This window comes from Balaenoptera musculus, chromosome 16 (assembly GCF_009873245.2).
Source record: "Balaenoptera musculus isolate JJ_BM4_2016_0621 chromosome 16, mBalMus1.pri.v3, whole genome shotgun sequence".
In the NCBI taxonomy this organism is placed as follows: Eukaryota; Metazoa; Chordata; class Mammalia; order Artiodactyla; family Balaenopteridae; genus Balaenoptera; species Balaenoptera musculus.
This window is the reverse complement of record NC_045800.1, coordinates 26254514-26272489: the sequence shown is the minus strand read 5'-3', so window position 1 is coordinate 26272489 and position 17976 is coordinate 26254514. Positions and strand designations below refer to the sequence as shown.

The 17976-nt window shown below is 40.8% G+C and overlaps 1 protein-coding gene across 2 annotated transcripts; it reads left to right on the top strand.

Moving 5' to 3' along the window:
* The first annotated feature begins 780 nt into the window (after window positions 1–780).
* On the top strand, window positions 781–17682 carry AS3MT (arsenite methyltransferase). Of its 2 annotated transcripts, XM_036829498.1 has the most exons (11): window positions 795–1098; window positions 1301–1341; window positions 1605–1732; window positions 2983–3133; window positions 3643–3779; window positions 4819–4888; window positions 6031–6112; window positions 7803–7934; window positions 8264–8406; window positions 10230–10364; window positions 16942–17682. In XM_036829498.1, coding segments are annotated over exons 1-11 (1128 nt in total). In that variant the 5' UTR covers window positions 795–1097; the 3' UTR covers window positions 17050–17682. The 2 variants fall into 2 exon arrangements, with proteins under 2 accessions (XP_036685394.1, XP_036685393.1); XM_036829499.1 differs by lacking the exon at window positions 1605–1732 and having other exon boundaries at window positions 781–1098.
* Window positions 17683–17976: the final 294 nt, after the last annotated feature.

The following is a 17976-nucleotide window of genomic DNA, read 5'->3' as shown; positions in this document are numbered from 1 at the left end:
GGAGAGAGTGTTTTGAAAACTAATTATTTTGGAGTGTTTTCACCATTAAACAATTGCCAAAAACCAGATATCTATAAAAACTTATTTTTACACACTTAATAGTTAGAGATAGTCTAACCTATAAAAATATTTCAACAAGGATCATTTCCATGGGTTTAATTTGTTAAAAATATAACACCTTCCTCTTAACATTTAACAACAACTAATTGACATCTGGGAAGATTATTATTGTCAGATGAGATTGAAAAATGAGTATAATTTAGTAAATCTTCCATTCAGATATCCTTTCAGTTGGAACCCCATTATCGCCTTACTATCCTAATGAATAGAAATTCTTGTTATAACCACAAAAGGAAATAAGGTATACAAGTGTAGGAGTGTAGAGATTAATTAAATTAAAAATTTTTTTTTCTGCAAGATGAAATGACAATACTTAGAAAACAAGTAAATTGACCAAAAAAAATACTAGAGGTTAAAAATGAACTTAGCAAAGTTGCTTTCCTAAATACAATTCAGAATAGACTGAGATTGATTTGGAATCATTGATATGATTCCATCACTATGACATTCTGGGAAAGGAGGGAGAGCAGATCTATGGTTGTTTAGAAGCTGGGGTGGGGAGATTTACTATGCAAAGGGGCAGGAAGAAACTTTTTGGGTGAGAGTCTTGATTGCGGTGATGTATATACCTTGTTAGAATTCACAGAACTGTATACTTTATAAAGAAAGGTGAATTCTACTGAATGTAAATTCTGTCTCAATACACCTGACTTTAAAAAGTAGATTGAGAAAAGGTGATTTCATTCCCAAAGGGGGCAAAAATCAGTATATATGTGGGTGTTCATACGAGCGTTATAAAATGAAAATCACAGTGGAACAATAAAGGAAGATCCTTAATAGTAATAGCCTCTTTCCTGGTTGGAAAGACCAAAGACAGCCAAGCTGACATTGGGCACACTAGGGCTGGAGCGCGAGGTGGGGACTCGTGGTCCGACTGCGCAGGTGGGTTCCTGCCCGGGGGCGGGGCCTCGGGAGCGCTGGGCCTCGAGAGCCGGCTGCTGGGGACCCAAGTCTTGGAGTCCGGAGGCCGAGGAGACAGTGAGTGTGGTCCCTCGCCTCCCCGCCCGCCCCCAGGGCAGGCCCTCTGCCCCTAACCCTGCTCCCCCCACCTCCCACCATCACCACCCCCTGAGCTCCCGCCTGCCGCCCGCCCCTAGACCACCACTCAGTCCCGGGGCTCCCCTCCCCGATGCGGGCTCAGCGCCCTCGCCTTTAAGCTGCCTTTTCTCCCTCCCGGCAGTGGCCCCCACCGGCGACGATGAGATCCGGAAGGACGTGCAGGTGCCAGCAGTAGGGCCTATGGCTGCGGTGGAGCCTCAGCTGAGTGGGAACTTTAGGCCTTTGGAAGCCCGGCCTGGCCCGCCGGGATCCCTGGGGTGGGGCAGGGCCAAGTCCGGGCTGAGAGCTTTGTAGCGAGCAGAGGCCGGCCAGGCCTGGGGAGGCTGGAGGGGGGTTGGTGGGGCGTATGGGCGCCTTCACCCTGAGGACACCAGCTCCAGCTCTTCTTTCCTCACCCCTCACCCCACCCTTGGCCCCTGGGTCAGAACTACTACGGGCAGGTGCTGAAGAAATCAGCAGACCTCCAGACCAATGCGTGTGTCACTGCAGCCAGGCCAGTCCCCAAGCACATCCGGGAAGCCCTGCAGAATGTAAATGAGGAAGTATCCTTGAGGTAACGTGTCCTGTGCTGCCTCCATGAAGACCCCAGACATCATCTTTCTCAAAATATAGTGATGCCAGGTCACTAGGGAATTAACCCGTCTCCTCCAATCCGTGGGGCTTGCCTTATCTATTATAAAACTGGTAAAGCACCGCACTGATTGATCATCTTATTGCTCTGTTGAAGAACTTCCAGTGACCCCCACACACACCCCCTTTACTCACAGGATACATTCACACTCCTTGGACCTGAAATTCAAGCCTGTCCAGGCTGGCCCTCCCTTCCTAACCAACCTTGGCTCCCTCTGATGCACTATACTACTCTAGCCAGACCTTTCCCTTCCTCCTGCCATCAACACTGCCAAGATGATTTCTGCCTGCCCGGCATGCAGTTATCAATCTGGAATGCCTTCCCCCTGCTTGCTTGCTTTCTTTTTTTAATAAATAATTAATTATTTATTTTTGACTGCATTGGGTCTTCATCCCTACGCGAGGGCTTTCTCTAGTTGTGGCCAGCGGGGGCTACTCTTTGTTGCGGTGTGAGGGCTCCTTACTGCAGTGGCTTCTCTTGTTGCGGAGCACGGGCTCTAGGTGTGCGGGCTTCAGTAGTTGTGGCATGCGGGCTCAGTTGCTCTGCGGCATGTGGGATCTTCCCAGACCAGGGCTTGAACCCATGTTCCCTGCATTGGCAGGCGGATTCTTAACCACTGCACCACTAAGGAAGCCCCCCCACCTCCTTTCTACCTTCCAAATCCTACCTATCCAACGCTTCACTGATGTCCTACCTACTTTGTGAAGCCTTCTTTAATCCTTGGGCACCACTTCCCCAAACCACTATAACACTTACTTCCTGTGCCACTCAGCTTGTAAATAAATCATGGAAAATATTTTGTTTTTGTGCTTTATCTCCCTCGTTAAATACACTTAAGGGACAGAATTCTTGTCTTACCTTTCTTCTTCAATAACTAGCAAGTCCTGGACCTGCATAAGATGATCAGTTAATGCCTAACAAATATTTTAGTTGGTTTATTTGTCTTAGTACCTGGTACAGTGCCCATCAATTCAATGGTAAACAAAGCAGATAAGAGTCCCAGCCTTCATGGAGCTTCTGGTGTAGTGAGGGAGACTAAACATCTAAAGAGAAATTGAATGATGGAAGGAAGGAAAGGAGTGAGGGAAGGAGGAAGGATTTATAAGGTTTAATGGTTCCACATCTTCTCGTCTCTAGAGGGAAAAAATGTGTATATATTTTCTGTTTCCCAGATATTATGGCTGTGGTCTGGTCATCCCTGAGTGTCTGGAAAACTGCTGGATTTTGGACCTGGGGAGTGGAAGTGGCCGAGACTGCTATGCACTTAGTCAGCTGGTTGGTGAGAAGGGACATGTCACCGGAATAGACATGACAGAAGGTCAGGTGAGGCAATTATTTCAAGGACAAGGAGGAAAAAATTCTGAAAAGCATTCTTTTAGAGATAAAGTTGTTTCCTTGTGACTCTTCAAGGATAATTTAAGAAGGGTGCTAAATGCAGTGCTCGCTTGTGCCATTACTGCTTCCTGACCTGGAAACTGAGAACTTTGACAATTAGGGTCTTCTCTGGGAGAACAGAGTCAAAGGTTTGATCTGATTTATGAATATCATGATGACTGAATGGAGTTTGATCTTGTCCTTTCTGCCATCTATCCTGAAAGATTTTCTTATTGAGTGAAGAGTTTATTCAAATAAAACCCATGTATCAAACAGGGGGTTTATGCCCCATTGAGTTGTCCCACTCTGTAGTATATCCTGTATGCCCAGATGAACCTTGTTTACGTACCTAAAACATTCTGGGGGGAGTATATTCCATTAGTAGTAGGAAACTTTAAGAAAAAATTAGTGCATTCAAAAATGTTGATTATCAAATCTATTTTTTTTCCTTCCTTTAGGTAGAAGTGGCTAACAAGTACATTGAATATCACATGGAAAAATATGGCTTCCAGTCACCCAATGTGACTTTTATTCATGGCTACATAGAGAAGTTAGGAGAGGCTGGAATCAAGAATGAGAGTTATGATATTGTTATGTAGGTCTATGTTCTTACTGTTGTGAATATAGCCCATTTCCTATTGAACACATGAATGTCACCACTTTTTGCTGAATGGATTCTTATTTGGGGGGGTTAAACTAAACTTAGCATAACTTAATGAAGGGATGGAGCTGGCCTGGGGCGCTTGTAGTCCACCAGCCACAGAACACGCTAGCCTGAGAGAGAACGTATTTTAATTTTTTTTTTTTTCTTGGCTGCGTTGGGTCCTCATTGCTGTGCATGGGCTTTCTATAGTTGTGTCGAGCAGAGGCTACTCTTCATTGTGGTGCGCTGGCTTCTCACTGTGTTGGCTTCTCTTGTTGCAGAGCACAGGCTCTAGGGGCTCGGGCTTCAGTAGTTGTGGCATGTGGGCTCTAGAGCACAGGCTCAGTAGTTGTGGCGCACGGGCTTAGTTGCTCCATGGCATGTGGGATCTTCCCAGACCAGGGATCGAACCTGTGTCCCCTGCATTGGCAGGCGGATTCTTAACCACCGCACCACCAGGGAAGTCCTGAGAATGTATTTTAAACTTAACCGTGGTTTACGAATGAGCCCAAAAGACCAGCAAGACCAATGAGTCTGCTTATACAATATGTTATCTTCAGTATTATTTCCATGGCAAATTATAGGATTCTGTGTTTCTGTTTTTCCTCTGAGTTGTCAAATCATGCCTTAATAAAACTGCCTTTGAGGAACTTAGCCTATTTACATGTGGCATAAGAAATGCCTTGTGCAGTAGGCATCTGGTCCCAGGTCATTTTTTTGCATGGTCAACATCAGGGCAGAAACAAATAAGCATGCCTCAGAATTTTTTCTGCACACTCAAAGTTGCTAACAATTTATTGAGATTTCAAACACTCTGTCCAACTCCCTTATCTTGGGACAAAGTTGAGTGTGGGGAAGAGAGGGAGGAGGGAGGTGGGAAGAATAGTGTAGCTTTGAGAAAATGGTGGGAACCACCTTTAGGGACTAAAAGGATTTGAAGGTGTCTAAGTAGCCTGCAGATGTGCTTGACATTCTGTCTATTCTTTTTTAGATCCAATTGTGTCATTAACCTTGTACCTGATAAACAGCAAGTGCTGCAGGAGGTATATCGAGTGTTAAAGGTGAGGGGAAGAGGGAGACCAGTGGTCTTTGAACATCAGTGAGAGCACATGGGATATGTCCTGTTCTTGTCCCCTTAAGCTGAGAGCTCAAACTCTCAATTTATCCATTAAATTAGAAAGAGTGGCAAAATGTGGGAGTGACAGGAATACCCTAGATATGAATTTGTTTTCCTCTAGGTTGCAAAAGGTGATAAATCTGAGAGTCACGATTGTGATTGAATATGTTAAAATTTGCTTTCTTGGCTGTTTTTCCTCCTGCTTGCTGCTGTACATGATCCTAGAATAGCATCTGCAGAGCTGCGGGGACCTTTGGACTGACTACTAAGGTTATTTTGAATATACTTTCCTAGCATGGACGGTGTTTCTCAGGGATCCTTGTTTTGTATCCATCAGGATTCCAGATCTTTGGGAAGTTAAGGAAGATGGATCTTTTCCATTAACTACTCTCTTAAAGGAAAACTTGCAGGAGCTCCACACCCTCTATATGTATCATGAGATGTATCTCTTCATGACAGAAGATAGAAGATTATGAGATTCTTGGTTTATAGGGCTGTTTTAGAGATCAAATAAGAATATCTATGTAGAAATGATTTAACAATGTCTTAATGAGTAGGCCATTGTATAGGCCAGCTCACTGTTTTCACCAGGGCGTATGTGTAGAAGGTAGAGACATTACTATAGAATCTAGACGTCCATGCTCTTGAAATTAGCTGAATAAAATCTTAAAATTCCTGATCACTCATATGCCTGAGATTTTAAGGACAATGTTTTAAAAAGATAATGTGTTATTATAAAAATAAATAACAACATTACAAAAGTTATTTAATTTTTAAGGGAGAAGAGTTTATGAATACTGTTTACTTCTGTTAGTTCTGTAACAACCTGGCCTTGCTTTCGCTTCAGATTGGTTAAGCTTGGAAAGTTATTTTATTACCTGTTGAGTGGGGCACTGAAAAAAAAATCTTGGCAGTTGGCTATTGATTATAACTAGGGAGGCAGCTAGTAGTTATTTGTCCAAAAAGGGTCAGCTCAAGAACTTCTGTTGTTTTTTTTAAAACTTGATTTTAGCCCCTCATTCCTTTCTTTGCTATCTGGGACTAATGTAATCTTTAACCTTGTTTGGATTAATTCTGCTGTTTCAGCACGGTGGGGAGCTATATTTCAGTGACGTCTATGCTAGCCTTGAATTGCCAGAAGAAGTCAGGACACACAAAGTTTTAAGGGGTAGGTTTTTGTGTTTTATTTTGTTTTGAGGCAGATACTCGTCCAAGTACAGAGTTCCATCCTGCTAATATCCAGGATGAGGCTTTGTGATGTGGGAACATGGGATTCGCTCAGGAGGCTTAGGTTCTGTTCCTCCTCTGACACTCAAATCTGGTATGACCTTGGACAATTTAATTAATATCTTTGAGTCGTGTGTTCCGTACTGTAAAATGTAGGTAATAATTCAATCTGCCTTATAGGGCTGTTATGAAGATTAAATGGGATAGTGAATGTGAAAAATTCTTTAAAAGCTCTAGTGTGGAAATGACGGCAACTGCTCCAGAGGTGATGCCTCCTTAATTCCCCGTGTTCTCATCATTATTGTGTTGTCGATTCCTTTACTGTCATTTTCATGGAGTCTCTGGACGTTGAGGAGATAAATGCATGTGTTTGGTCAGTCTGGTTATGAAATCAAAAGTTCTTAACTTTTTTTTTTTTTTTTAATTAATTAATTAATTTATTTATTTATGGCTGTGTTGGGTCTTCGTTTCTGTGCGAGGGCTTTCTCTAGTTGTGGCAAGCGGGGGCCACTCTTCATCGCGGTGCACGGGCCTCTCACTATCGCGGCCTCTCTTGTTGCGGAGCACAGGCTCCAGACGCGCAGGCTCAGTAATTGTGGCTCACGGGCCCAGCTGCTCTGCGGCATGTGGGATCTTCCCAGACCAGGGCTCGAACCCATGTCCCCTGCATTAGCAGGCAGATTCTCAACCACTGCGCCACCGGGGAAGCCCCCAAAAGTTCTTAACTTTTAAGATAAATTATGTTAACTTTTTTCTTATTATACAAGAAGAAATGGATATTGTTAAAAAGTTGGAAAATAGGGAATTCCCTGGTGGTCCAGTGGTTAGGACCCCACACTTCCACTGCAGGGGGCCCGGGTTCAATCCCTGGTCAGGGAACTAAGATCCCGAAAGCTGTGTGGCGCAGCCAAAAAAAAAAAAAGTTGGAAAATACAAAAAGAAAAAGTTACTACTAAGCACATAACCCAGGAATAACCTCTTTTAATAGCTTAGTATACACACTTTTAGGGGTTTTTTTTCCTGTGGGTGTGTATAATAATATTGGGAGTATGCTGCATATAGAATTTAGTATTCTAATTTTATTTAGCATATTTCCTAAGCCTAAAACTTTTAAAAAATTTTTAAATGTTTGTATTATACAACTTTATTGTACAGCTGTACCATAATTTATTTGACCATTTCTCTATTGGTGATGATTTAGATTATTTTTAATTTGTTGATGTAATAAATTTAAAAACTGTAAAATGCCTTATGAACATTAATAGTAACTACTGTTCTAGTAGCAGATCATTATGAGATTAATCTGGAACTAAGAGGCAGTTTTGGAATTTTTCTAGTATGTTTTTTTACATTACAGTGCTTTTCAGAATGTGACCTAATACGTACATGAATATTATGATTGATAGAACCAATGCATTAGTGACTGTCCTGAAGAATGGTTCCCAGAGACCATTAGCTAGCATATCTGGTTTCAACCATGACTTTCTATACCTTGGGGGACACTCAGGTCCTTCTTCTATTTTTCTAGAACCTATGCTTTAAGTAATACCATAGCCTAATCAATTATACAGAAGAATAATTCCCTTAATACCTAGTTGTATTGGTTGATCTGTGATTTTTCTTTTTTTTAGGTGAGTGCCTGGGTGGTGCTTTGTACTGGAAGGACCTTGCTATCCTTGCCCAAAAAATTGGGTTCTGCCCTCCACGTTTGGTCACTGCCAATTTCATTACAGTTCAAAACAAGGAACTAGAAAACATGATTGGTAAGAAACAGCAGTAGGGACTGTTATAACTGCACCCTGAATGGTTCAAATTTGGTGATTATCAAGTGTCTCCTGAGTGAGTCTCATTGAAGGAGACTTTGTGTCATCTGGAAATCTCCATATTGTCTCCTGTTTAATGGCAACCTCCCAAAGTTTGGCATTTAATAAAGCACTTTGAAGTTATTCAGTAAATAGAGTGATGTGCCCATAAAGATAATTGATGGCATGCAAAGAAGAAATCGTCTTTATAATATTAAGTCCTCATCTGCTGAGCAAACCAATAGCCGTTGGAGTGCTGGAGATGAACCAAGAGTATATTCTGTTTTTAGGTGACTGCCGTTTTGTTTCTGCAACATTTCGCCTTTTCAAACTCCCTAAGACAGGACCAACCAAAAGATGCCAAGTTATTTACAATGGAGGAATCACAGGACACGAAAAAGAACTAACATTTGATGCAAATTTCACATTTAAGGTAAATAAAGATTTCCATGACTTCCAACTTTCTTCCTATTCTTTTCTTTGCTCCAGGAACCTTTTCTTAACCTTGCATTGCTTCTCACTTTTCTGGTCTTGGTGTATGTGTGTTTGTCTATATATATACACACACATATACATATACGTATATACATATTTGCTGAACTATTGAAAAGTAAGTTGCAGATATCATGACATTTTACCTTTAAATAGTTCAGCATGCATCTCCTAAGAATAAAATATTCTCCTACATAACCAAATACCATTACGACATCTAAAAAACTTTTCTATGAGAAACGTCATTCAGACATCAGATTAATGGAATTAAAGAGAAAGAGGATGGAAAAATAGGAGAGGACTGCATAACAGTATTTCAGTTGTTTAATTGTATTGTGGGATTAAGGATTGTTAGTGTTTAATGATGACATTGACATTTCTACTACTCTTTTTAGAGTAGGTTTTGTTTTCTCAAAACAGAGACGTACAGGCTTTGGAATTAGATACCTGGTTTCATATTCTGGCTCTGTTATTTATTTATTACTCAGGTAAACTTGAATGTGCCACCAAAATTGTTTGAGATACAATTTGCTCCACTGTAAAAGTAGGGATAATAATACCTACATGGCAGAATTTCTATAAAGATTAGCAATAATATAGCAAAACATTGGTACTGGGAACTCAGTAAATAGAAGATACCGTCATGATTTGCTCCAAAGGTGGAAGAACTTTACTGTTTCCTCCACCTGATTTTTTTGTCTAGATAGCATTTTCAAATTTCTAAAATACTCCCTGGTGTAGCAGAGCCATTAATGCTTTTTCACTGATACACTGCCACTTGCCTGCTTCAATAGATTCACAGGATCAGAGTGGGAAGGGCCTTTGAAATCATTACTCTGGTCTACTGGCTTTCAAAACAACATTTCTAATAGCAGAATTATTTTTTATTGAGATATAATTGACATATAACATTATATTAGTTTCAGGTGTACAACATAATGATTTAATACTTGTATGTATTGCAAAACGATCACCACAGTAAGTCTAGTTAATGTCCATTACCATACATATTTACAAATTGTTTTTTCTTGTGATGAGAACTTTTAAGATTTACTTTCTCAGCAACTTTCAAATATATAATACATTATTATTAACTAAAGTCACTATGCTGTATATTATATCCTCATGAGTTATTTTATAACTGAGAGTTTGTATCTTTTGATCCACTTTAGCCATTTTGCCCACTCTCTAACCCCCCCCCAGAATTATTTCTTTCAGCAAAATTTTATTTAAAAGACCAATACTTACTATGTGTCAGTCATTACTTTATATAACCCCAGTATCTGAAGGGATACAAGCAGAGTTTATCTGACAGGAGCAGGGATTGGACAGCTCAGAATCTCCTGTGTTTGCTCCTGGTTCCCAAGGCGTAGACCCTTTACACACCTCCCAGGCACCCTGGGACTCAAGGAAATACACTTTAAAAGCCACTAGTCCAAAGCCCTCATTTTAGCAATGAATAAGGTGAAACTCAGAGAGCAGTGGTTTTCTACGTTTGCCTCTGAGCAGAGACTAGACACTGGAGCCACGAGTGCCCTTTTTTTTGCACTGCCACCAAAGGAAAACTGATAACGACACTGGTCAATTCCATGTGGAAATAAGCATGAAGCTAGCAGCAGGGTCTGAACATGAGAAAATACTTATGTCAAAAGGTGTAGTCTCTTTATCTTGAGATATTGCTCGTTAGTAGAACTTCAGGGTGTTTTTCTTCTATTGAGACAAAAGTGGCATCTCTAAGAATGTGTTTTTCATGCTACCCTTCAGAAAGATGAAACTGTTGAAGTGGACGAAGAAACAGCAGCTATCCTGAAGAATTCACGATTTGCCCAAGATTTTCTGATCAGGCCAAATGGAGAGAAGTTGCCAACATGTGGAGGCTATACTGCTTTTGAAGCAAAGGTTTGCTCGGCTTTCAATTCCCTAACCTCAAACAGAGAACCATTTAAAAAATCGTTATGGTCACCACAGACTGCTAAAGCAAGAAACAAAGCATTGTTCTTTTAGTTGGCCACCATAACTTATTTCTAGCATTTTTGTACCTATAAAATGATTTACCTTCATAACTTCATTTTCCTGGGCTTCCCTGGTGGCACAATGGTTAAGAATCCGCCTGCCAATGCAGGGGACACGGGTTCGAGCCCTGGTCCGGGGAGATCCCACATGCCGCGGAACAGCTAAGCCTGTGTGCCACAACTACTGAGCCTGTGCTCTAGAGCCCGCAAGCCACAACTACTGAAGCCCACGCGTCTAGAGCCCGTGCTCCGCAGCAAAAGAAGCCACCGCAGTGAAAAGCCTGCGCACCACAACGAAGAGTAGCCCCCGCTCACCTTTTTTTCTTTTAGAAAAAAAAGCTTAAAAAAAAAAAGAGAAAGAAACCATAAAGGAAATGACTACATAAAAATTGAAAACATCTATTCAGGAAAAAAAAGCAAATAAAAAGATAAATGAGAGAAAATATTTGCAAAATATAATAGACAATCTCTTATAGAGCAATTAAAAAATGAATATCACTCTAATAGAAAATGGGTAAAGGAATTATTATAGGAAGTTCACAATGCTCTATGTGAACATTATAAATTTACTTATGTTTTCTTTTAGTACTTTTTAAAAATGAGATAAAATTTATGTAACATAAAATTCATTATTTTAACCATTTTAACGTGTACAATTTAGCAGCTTTTAGTATATTTATAAGGTTGTGCAACTATTACCACTGTCTAGTGCCAGAAAACTTTCATCACCTGCAAAAGAAATCCCATGCCCATTAAGCCCTCATTCCCCAATCTCCCCCTCTCGCACCCCTGGCAATAACTAATCTGCTTTCTGTCTCTGGATTTGCTTATTCTGGACATTTCATGTAAGTGGAATCATACACTACGTGGCCTTTTTTGTCTGGCTTCTTTTACTTAATATAATGTTTTTAAGGTTTAGCCATATAGCAGTATTTCATTCCTTTTTATGGCTGAACAATAGTCCCTTGTATTAGGGACTAAAAATGAGGATAGACCTCATTTTTTTTTTTAATCCATTCATCAGTTGATAGACATTAGGTTGTTTCCACTTTTTGGCTATTGTGAGTCGTGTTGCTGTGAATATGCATGTGTATGTGCTTCATGTACTTGTTGAGTAGTTGTTTCAATTCTTTTGGGTCTATATCTAGGAGTGGAATTGTTGGGTCATATGGTAATTCTTCATTTAACTTTTTGGAAAGCCACCAAACTGTGTTCTACAGTGGCTGCACCATTTTACATTCCTACCAGCAGTGTACAAGGGTTCCAGTTTCTCTGCATCCTTGCCAACACTTGTTGTTTTCTGTTCTGTTTTGATTGTAGCCATCTTAGTGTGAAGTGGTACCTCACTTGGTTTTGATTTGCATTTCCCTAATGACTAATGATGTTAAGCATCTTCTCATGTGCTTGTTGACTGTATAATTTCTTGACCATGTGTTTATTTTCTCTGGAGAAATGTCTTGTCCTTTGCCTGTTTTTAAATTGGGTAGTTTGTCTTTTTGTTGCAGAGTTGTAAGAGTTCTTTATATATTCTGGATACTGGACCCTTATCACGTACATGATTTGCAAAAACGTCTCCCATTCTGTGTGTTATCTTTTTATTCTCTTGATAGTGTCTTTTGATACATAAAAGGTTTTAATTTTGATGAAGTCCAGTTAGTTTTTCTTTGCTTGTGCTTTGGGTATCATCGCTAAGAATCTATTACTTAATCCAAGGTCATGAAGATTCTTCTAGGACTTCCATGGTTTGCTTTTCACATTTAAATTTTTACTTCATCTGGAATTTATTTTTTTTAAATGCTAAATTCCTCTTTTCCTTTCCTTTTTTAAAAATTAATTAATTTATTTACTTTTCTTTTTATTTTTGGCTGCCTCAGGTCTTAGTTGCGGCACGCAGGATATTCCTTGCAACACCTGGGCTCTTCGTTATGGCGTGCTGGCTCCTCTCTAGTTGTAGCATTTGGGTTTTTTCTCTCTAGTTGTGACATGTGGGTTTTCTCTCTCTTGTTGTGGCGCACAGGCTCCAGAGCACGGGGGCTCTGTAGTTTGCAGCACGCAGGCTCTCTAGTTGATGTACACGGGCTTAGTTGCCCCACGGCATGTGGGATCTTAGTTCCCTGACCAGAGATCGAACCTGCATCCCCTGCATTGGAAGGTGGATTCTTTTTTTTTTTTTTTTTTTAATTTTTTTCTGCCTTTATTTATATTTTTAAATTTATTTATTTATGGCTGTGTTGGGTCTTCATTTCTGTGCGAGGGCTTTCTCTAGTTGTGGCAAGTGGGGGCCACTCTTCATCGCGGTGCGTGGGCCTTTCACTGTCGTGGCCTCTCTTGTTGCGGAGCACAGGCTCCAGATGTGCAGGCTCAGTAGTTGTGGCTCACGGGCCTAGTTGCTCCGCGGCATGTGGGATCCTCCCAGACCAGGGCTCGAACCCGTGTCTCCTGCATTAGCAGGCAGACTCTCAACCACTGCGCCACCAGGGAAGCCCTGGAAGGTGGATTCTTTACCACTGGAACACCAGGGAAGTCCTTGGAATTTATTTTAACATAAATATTCAGGTAGAGTGTGGCTATTTTTCTGAATATTAACTAGTCAAATTTTCCTATTTATTAATTCATTTCTCTGCTGTTTTGGAATGCTAATTTCTATCATATCTAATTTCTTAAATGTATATTTGAGCCAGTATTCCAGCATATTCGAAAATGAATATTTTCTAAAATGTCTTAGATTCATATTTAGAATTATTCTAGTAACTGAAATACTGGTGTAGCATTTTTTAAAGCATTTTATCACAATTTGTCTAAGGTCATCTCTCACAACTTCCCTGTGAGGAAGGCAGATAGGTAGTTATAACAGATATTAGCATCTCTCTTCTTATTATTTATTTTTACCTTTTCCCCATTCATGCTATCATAATTATTTTATTAATCTATTCATTATTTTATAGTATTTTATTATTTAGAACAGGCTTAGTGATGGATTTCAAGTCTCTTTTGTCTGATAGAACTTCCTTTTTTTTTAAATTTTTTAAAAAATTTATTTTATTTATTTATTTTTGGCTCTGTTGGGTCTTCGTTGCTGCACCTGTGCTTTCTCTAGTTGCGGCGAGTGGGAGCTACTCTTCGTTGCGGTGCACAGGCTTCTCATTGTGGTGGCTTCTCTTGTTGCGGAGTATGGGCTCTAGGCACACGGGCTTCAGTAGTTGTGGCTCGCGGGCTCTAGAGCGCAGGCTCAGTAGTTGTGGCACACGGGCGTAGTTGCTTTGTGTGTGGGATCTTCCTGGACCAGGGCTTGAATCCATGTTCCCTGCATTGGCAAGTGGATTCTTAACCACTGCACCACCAGGGAAGCTCCTCTGATAGAACTTCTAACATTCACCAAAGTCATTACAGTGATGCACCTCAAGGCACTGGATGTTGGAAGCCCAGGGAAATAAGCTACTGATCTTGCTGGGGCAGGGTGGTGGCACAGCTTGGGGTTTAAGTACACAGGTCTTGGAGTCAGACAGACTAGGTTCAAATCTTGGCTCTGCCACTTATGTGTGATCTCGGATACCTTAACTAACCTCCCTAAACCCTCAGTTTCCTCATGTGTAATGGGGAGGTAATAATCCCTTTTTTCCTCAGGTTGTGAGAATCAAATGGAATGATACATGTAAATGTTGGCCAATGCCTGGCAAATAATACATACTCAAGAAGTAGAGGTGGTTATGGTTATGAACTTGTATTTGTTAATATTCTTGGTCCCTTGGAACCGTGTTCCATGTATTTGAGTTCTGACCATCTTTGCAGGATTCTTGTCATTCTCTCATAAACCCTTTCTCATGAGCTCAGAATTTCTGTAATCTTTTCTGCATGAATTTTACTTTCTGTTGTTTATATTTCATAGAAATTTTGGATATGTGGGGCACACATTGTGCCTTTTCCTCCCCCACCCCTTTTGTTACCTCACAAGCAGTCTTGTTTTTTTTTTTTTTTTTTTTTTGGCCACACTGGGCAGCTTGTGGGATCTTAAGTTCCCCAACCAGGGACTGAAGCCGGGGCCCTGGCAGCGAAAGTGCCGAGTCCTAAACCAGTGAACCTCCAGGGAATTCCCAAGTAGTCTTTAAGAGTAAAGCTTATTGGGAATTCCCTAGTGGCCTAGTGGTTAAGATTCCAGGCTTTCACTGCTGTGGCGCAGGTTCAATCCCTGGTTGGGGAACTGAGATCCTGCAATCCAGATCACTCTCCAAAATGGTAAATTTGTACTTGAGGAAGTTCAGTTGGAGACAAGAATCCTGGGGCCAAAAAAACCTGGTATGTTCTTGTTTGGCCACTATTACCAGCATGAATCAAGTTCAAGCTAAGTGTAGAAACCACCTCTAGAGGTAAAGAGCTATTTTCTTTCTTTGCTTTATTCGGTTCTTGAGCACTCTGCTATTGTCAACTCTTCTGTGTTTCTAAGGAGGTAACTTTTGGGGGGAAAGTAGAAAAAACTTGAGTTCTTACTTTTCAGTTCATTACATTTCATGAATGTGTTATTGGTCTTTTGAAATTCTTGGTATTTCACTGATAACAAAATCTTGCTGGTCAGAATCAATGTTTATCTTGAAATATTTTCATCATTCTAATTCTCCTGTACCTGGTTTCCTGAATCCTGGCTCTAAAAGCTGTCAGAAAATTAGTTACATGTAAAGGGAGTCTCTTCCCCAGCCATAACACTTCCACTGCACTCTGGCTGGGAAACTGTAGTTAAATGAGTTTGCTTCTGCAGGAGATGCTTTTCTACTAGCATAGCTCTCCTAGCTAGCAGCACCTCATGTGCAGGAGGGTTCCTGACCTCAGGCCGGAATGCAACATTCTACATGTTTGAACTGGTTTATCATAACAATCTCCCATCTGTCCTAGCTTATTTCTTTCAGCCTATGGTTGTGCCATTGTCTTGCCATCAGCTCCACGTTTCTGAAATGGGAATAATTGACACTGAAGGAAGATTTAAAGAATGAAACAACTGTGTGTCCTAGAAATATAACCTTGTGCTCTCGGGGGAGGACAGTCTTATCTTTTTTATGGAGGACCTTAATGATAGATTCCTGAGTACCGTAAGCAGGCGGCATGTAGAGAATTGCTTGTATTTCTGTTTTCCTATCAGTTACTGCAATAGAGGAATGAAAGTACTGCTTGTTACTGAGGGTTGACTCGATAATGACTGTTTTTGAGAGCCCTTCTTTTCTTTTTTCTTCTTCTCCTCCTCCTCCTCCTTTTTTAATCCTGAGAAGCAAAATGTATTTTGCTATTTAAAAGAATTATGTTATTAAAACACTGCAGCATCTGAAATGATGCAAATAGGAGGTGTGCTATGTACTGTCTTGCTCCAGTTAACAGTCGTGGTAGTAATCACATGACAACAGTAGTAATAGTATAGAGGACCTAGCCTTTATCGAACAGTTAATATGTTGAAGGCACCACGTCATTTACTCTTCACAATACCCCTTATCTTCATTTTACAGATGAAGAAACAGGCTCAGAGAGATTAATTTGCTAATCCAAGGTCACACAGCTAGAAAGCAGTGAATCTGAACCCACGTCTGATTCTAGAGCTGACATTCTTAAGCAATATGCTGCACTACCTCTCCGTATCTATACTGTTCATAGAAGCACAAGATGTTGGTGCTGGAAAGGACTGCTTATCAAGGTGTCCCACCTTTTATTTCTTTCAAGTCTTGAGAGCTTTTTGGGCTGAAAGCATGCATTTGGAAGTGATATTGATATCACTTGTACACCCTTCTATTTGCAGTGACCACCAATAAATAATAAGAGTGTAAATGCATGTTTAATGAATTCACTTTCATTATTTAAGGTGGCTTGTTCATACTCTTGACTTCCAACCTTTTTGCCTAGTTTTTCTCTGACCCCGTTGGCACTGCTCGTGGAGGTATCTCATTTGAAGATGAAAGGAGGAAAAATAAAGACTGCCGTCTTATCTTCTGAAAATTCCACTTACTCTGCCCTGAAATCTTGCTGGTTGTGGTTGGCAATCTCAACATCTGAACATCAGCAACTGCTAATGAGGGTCCTGGTATCTGGGACTTACCTCCTTCTCTTGCACACATTTCTAGAGATTAGAGTAAGGGAAGGGAAGAAGTTTCAGCATTTCAGTAGCTCAGTTCCAAAAAGGTAAAAGGCACAAACAAATGGGAATCCCACAAAACGAAACAAAGCAGAATCAACTCTCTTGGCCCCAAAGGGAACACCTTTCCAAAGCTGTAAATGAAGTTTGCCTTGAAAGTAGTGATAACTTGATTAGAAACTTCAGGAAAAGACAGCTACCTTTATAAGTTAGTGACTGATGCTACTCCCAGGACCTCACAGAATTGTAAAATTTTATCCTCCTAGGTAAATCAACCTAAGTCCAGCTGAAATGTTAGTGTTTGGGTCTGTTGAAACACCTTTAACTTGTCCTTTCATTTTGGTTTGTCTTTTGACAGGATATAATCACAGATCCATTCAAGCTTGCAGAAGGGTCTGACAATGCTAAGTCCAGAAGTCCCCCTGAAGCTGCCAGCGGCTGCCGAGGCACAGAGAAGTGCTGCTAAAACAACAGCTGACCAGGAGACAGTGGGCAGGAGGTGAAAGAATGAGTTACACATGTCTTAACCTGCTCTTCCCCACAGCCCATATCACAAGAAAGAATAAAAGGCAAAACTCCACCGTATTTTAGATAAAAATTAATGAATTATTTTTACAAAGTATTAATTAAAGGTTCACAGCAAGATCATCTAAAGACTAGTTAAGCCGTTTTTCTCTTAACCGAGTCTGGTGCCACCTAGTGTCCAGAAATGGAACTGAGAAGCAGTGTGAAAGCTTGGCTGATGGGCAAGAAAGGCTTCAGAAATAACAGTTGGCCAAGGGCCTCAGGGAAAACATCTTCCTTCTGACCTGCGTAGCACCTTTTGGACTTTTCACCATGTTTGCTCATTAAACAGAGCTCCTACTGAACTCATGCTAATCATGCCAAAAGATTGCCAAATCAAATTTGGTAGGAGTGCCCTTGAGGTAATTGGTCTTTTAAATCAAACAGTTTTTTTTTTCTTCTTTTTAATGTGCAGTTGAATGAAGAAAACAAACAGGTAATCATTTTTTGACCTCAGTTTACCCTAATGTGTGACAAAATAATGACCATCTGCAGTAAATCTTAACCGGATCAGGAAAAGAGTTTGATAATTTTTTTTTTTTTTTTAAATTTATTTATTTATTTGTGGCTGTGTTGGGTCTTCGTTTCTGTGGGAGGGCTTTCTCTAGTTGCAGCAAGCGGGGGCCACTCTTCATCGCGGTGCATGGGCCTCTCACTATTGCAGCCTCTCCCGTTGTGGAGCACAGGCTCCAGACACGCAGGCTCAGTAGTTGTGGCTCACGGGCCTAGTTGCTCCGCGGCACGTGGGATCTTCCCAGATCAGGGCTTGAACCCGTGTCCCCTGCATTGGCAGGCAGACTCTCAACCACTGCGCCACCAGGGAAGCCCC